Below are 4,008 nucleotides of genomic sequence, written 5' to 3' on the forward strand. Positions count from 1 at the left end.
TACATTGTCCACTTTCTAAAATCCAAAATTTTTGAAAATTATTAAAATAATTATTTGTCTTTATCTAAAAAATTTGAATTTTTAATGACGATATCAATCAACCATATTCAAAAACTATTGTAAAAATCATAAAATGAAAAATGAGACAATTTTCATGAATTCTAAAAAATTATTAAAACTAATTTTTTTTTTTTGAGATTTTAATTTTAGAATAATTTTCAGATTCTTTTATACAAAAGTTAATTAACAATAGAAAATTTCAATGTATATACGCCTGGTAGTACATATATAGTGTGTGGCCAAGCGGGCTTTTGCTGGGCTTAAATTTTTTAAATAATATAATTTTATATATGAGATTTTTTTTAATTTTGAGATAAAAAAATTTATTACGGCCCACTAAAAATATTATTTAAATTTTTTTGTTAAGCTGATTTCGAAATGCTAGTTATACTTTATTTAGTATATGGACGTATATCATACGTACGAAGGAATACTTTTATAAATAAACATTGACGAAATTGTAATTATAATAATTATTTGGCCAATGTGGACTTATTATTATTACTTTTTATTTTTTTTTATCAGACATTATCACATATAATTTAAATGACCAATGTTATTTGCATTTCATTTATATTATCTACGCTCAGCTCCTTTATAAATAAAGTTGTTCTTATAGAGTTGAATCACTGTAGCTTAATGTAATTATTTTGGATCATCCACTTGAGACTCCAGTGATTATATTGGCATTTGTATGACCAATATGCCCATCCAAATGTGGCTCTTCCATACACATTTAACTGAGCACTTGCATATCTTTGGTAGTCTTGCATTCCTGCGTTTTGAACTGCCCATTCACCGGTCCATTCTCCTGCGTCAAGAGATGATATCGTAGGACTCGAGTCAAATATGAATGAAACAAATATGTGAAGCCTTGCCTTACACACCAAATTTCTGACTCGATTTATGGAAACAAGCCACAAATTTTTCTAGCAAACTGTGTTATTTATTTTCCCATGATGAATAATGGAGCAAAATAGTTAAAGAAATCCACTGAGAGAAACCAACTTACCAACAAAACTTAGAGGACCATTGGTCTGAGTCACTTGTTGCAAACTATTTGCTCTCTGATTATTGATGTAATCGATGTTCTGTTGGACGTTTAGCTTTGAAAAATAATCCCAGTAAAGATTGTAGTAGTGAACGTCAATGACCGAAAGGGAGAGGCCACCGGCTAGGGGAAGGAGTTCTGTGTTGCTAGCATCTCCCAATCTGTTGGATAAGATGACATAAGAACTTGAAGTATACTTCCTCACTGCATTGTATCCTGCTCTATAGTAGTTGCTCAAGTCGTCTAAAGTCACCCCTGGTGCTAACGGCTCGTTCATGAGCTCGATCGCTGCTAGACCTAGCCGATTACCATACCTGAAACACACAGACACAAGTTGAGAACACATGCTTAGAGGAATGAATTGAGCCCATGACTTCACTAGGGGGCGTGGGACGGGACAAGATGAGGCTGAGTGAGATGATCATCGACCCTCTCCCAAATTCTTGAACAGCCCATATGATCTAAATCTTTGTTTTCCAAAACCTTTTAGCAAGAAAATCGATTACAGCAACTGTCTGTGGGATGTACGAGGCACCCCACTCTTGATATCCGTCTCGTGTTCCACTATGATCGTTTCCATTCTGTGATCCCGGAGCTGCATGAAGATCAACTATCACCTTTATATTGTACTGCCTGCATACAATATACACACATCTTTAATCTAATCAACAAATAACTACCCTCCGTTCACTTGTAATAAATAAAAAGAGAGATCCAATTTGCACCCCTGACTAATTCCTACACATTGGCCATATCACAATTAATCAATACACTTACTCTGCCCACGTGAAAGCATTATCCAGAGCCTGTAATGAGCCGGCGACAAACGGTTTCGGCGCAGGGTCATACATAATCCACCACCCGACCGGTATTCGAACAGCGGTGAGCCCATTCTGAGACATGAACCTGAAATCATCTGCTACAATGTAGGTTCTCCAATGGTTCTGTTTTATACGTAATGACAAAATATTCGTTAATCCCAATTCAAATTTTGTGACACCATCACTTATTATACATCTCTCGTTACAAATTACCTTCATTACTGCAGGAGCTTGAGCAGGACCATAACCATTAGTCAACTGATATTCACCTTGTAAGGTGTTCACAATTGTTAGTTTGAATACAGATGGATTTTGGTCCCCCCAATCATTTGGATTCCCTCCATAATCAGCTGTCACTGAATTCCCAGATAAAGCCTTCACATATATCACATAACACAAGAACAAATTTTCAGAATCTATGCATAAATTTTCTCAGTTAGATCCCTGTTAAGCATATGTGAGTCCAAGAATGGGATTTCAGCCCAAATACTTCGTTTGTAATACAAATGGCACTAACAATACCTGCAAATAAAGGCCATTAGGTGCAAGAATACGGATTCTGAGAGGATCGGTGCCATTCCTTACAATAACAAAGGTTTCAGTGCTCCCAGGTTGAGTTGCTTGAGCAATCGCTGTTCCACCCATTATCCCGATGAAGCCTTTGTTGAACACTCTGAAGTTGAACGTTCTCTCATCAATTCTCCATAACTACACCAATATACATTATATTAATACCGATTATAATACAAACAAAAATTATTTTACACAAAACTCTTACATACCCTGAAAGTCTCCCAGCCGGAGGCGGCAGTGCGGTTGGCCACTAAGATGGATCCACCGCCGCTTTCGGCACAGAGATACATGTTCAGACTTGTGGACTTGATCTGCACCTGAGTTCCATCCTGCATTAGAACAATCAAAATAACATAATTATTAATTAGTTCAACAGTTTTATATATGATAATTCATTGACTGATTCATAAATTTAAGAATCAAGATTGTATTTATTACAAGAAGATCTTTGTTTGGTATCCCATTAAAGAGATCAGGTGTCATCCAGCCTTCAGCAACAAGCCATGCACCAAGGTTTACTGATTTATAGGGTGGATTCTGTGCACAAGTTCTCTTCAGTATTGCTGCACATAAAATAACAAATGACCACAAACAAATTGAATCAACTCTTTTCATTTTTGTTTTCATGGGAAATGGAAAGAGTTATGGGGATATTTATGGAGATACTTCCATGGCTGACCAAGAATTTCTTGTGGGGTCCCATAATCACTTTTTGTGAAAAGATGAAGTTCGAATAACTTTATTATAAAGGCATCTGACTTTTTAAATTTTTTTTTCAAATATAAACAGTTTCTTTAAACAGAAACTCAACAACAGGGATGTCAAAATCAGACACAACTTATCAACTCGATATGATTTAATCTGAAAAAAATCAGGTTTGGATTTAGAGTTTTCGGGTTCGGGTTGGACCGATAGCTGACCCGAAAAAAATGATCGGGTTGGGTTGGGTTCGAGTGTACCCGGGTTGAAAGGAAAATTTTAATTTTTTTTAAAAAATAATATTAATAAATATTGTCTATATTTTTATATATTGTATATCTGAAAAAATATTTATTGTATATTATATCATAAATATTCAAAATTTAATATTTACCTTGAACATTTTTTATTTTTTAAACAATTATTTATTTAATTTAGTAAATATATTTTATTTTTCTACGATTAGACTTTCAAATTTGAATCATATATTTGAGAGAGATTTTATTATTATATTTAAATTAAAATATTATTATTAATTTTAATTTTATTTAATTTTCTTTAAAAAATTTTAAAAAATTCAAAATCGAGTTAATCGGGTTGATTTGAGTTCGAGTTAATCAGGTTGAATAATTTTTGAATAGTATTATTGCTCGACCCGACCCGAACCACACAACTTACCTGAATCGACACTCTTCGACTAGCTATAATTTTGTTTGTCAACCTTTTTCTCTTCCAAATCTGAAGTCATCAAATATCTGCCAAAACTATATTATCTTTTATGGTTGTCCAGTGCTCTTAACGTGC

The 4,008-nt window shown here is 33.9% G+C and overlaps 1 protein-coding gene across 1 annotated transcript; it reads right to left on the reverse strand.

The window, feature by feature from the left end:
- Nucleotides 1-515: 515 nt before the first annotated feature.
- Nucleotides 516-3,140, reverse strand: LOC140959289 (probable glucan 1,3-beta-glucosidase A). The gene is made up of 8 exons (XM_073417161.1): nt 2,944-3,140; nt 2,715-2,834; nt 2,455-2,640; nt 2,146-2,307; nt 1,889-2,055; nt 1,595-1,744; nt 1,073-1,425; nt 516-871 (listed from the first exon to the last, which is right to left on the reverse strand). The coding sequence occupies exons 1-8, from the start codon at nt 3,130-3,132 to the stop codon at nt 687-689; spliced, it is 1,512 nt and encodes a 503-aa protein (XP_073273262.1). The 5' UTR covers nt 3,133-3,140; the 3' UTR covers nt 516-686.
- Nucleotides 3,141-4,008: the final 868 nt, after the last annotated feature.

Source organism: Primulina huaijiensis, chromosome 2 (assembly GCF_012295235.1).
Source record: "Primulina huaijiensis isolate GDHJ02 chromosome 2, ASM1229523v2, whole genome shotgun sequence".
Classification (NCBI taxonomy): domain Eukaryota; kingdom Viridiplantae; phylum Streptophyta; class Magnoliopsida; order Lamiales; family Gesneriaceae; genus Primulina; species Primulina huaijiensis.

Bases quoted from the DNA above. Each gene is read 5' to 3' on its own strand.
- LOC140959289 (XM_073417161.1), bottom strand. From the start codon at position 3,132: ATGAAAACAAAAATGAAAAGAGTTGATTCAATTTGTTTGTGGTCATTT. The intron at 2,835-2,943 runs GTAATAAATACA...GTTCTAATGCAG, and splicing joins TACCAAACAAAGATCTTCTT to GATGGAACTCAGGTGCAGAT. The intron at 2,641-2,714 runs GTATGTAAGAGT...ATATTGGTGTAG, and splicing joins CCGGCTGGGAGACTTTCAGG to TTATGGAGAATTGATGAGAG.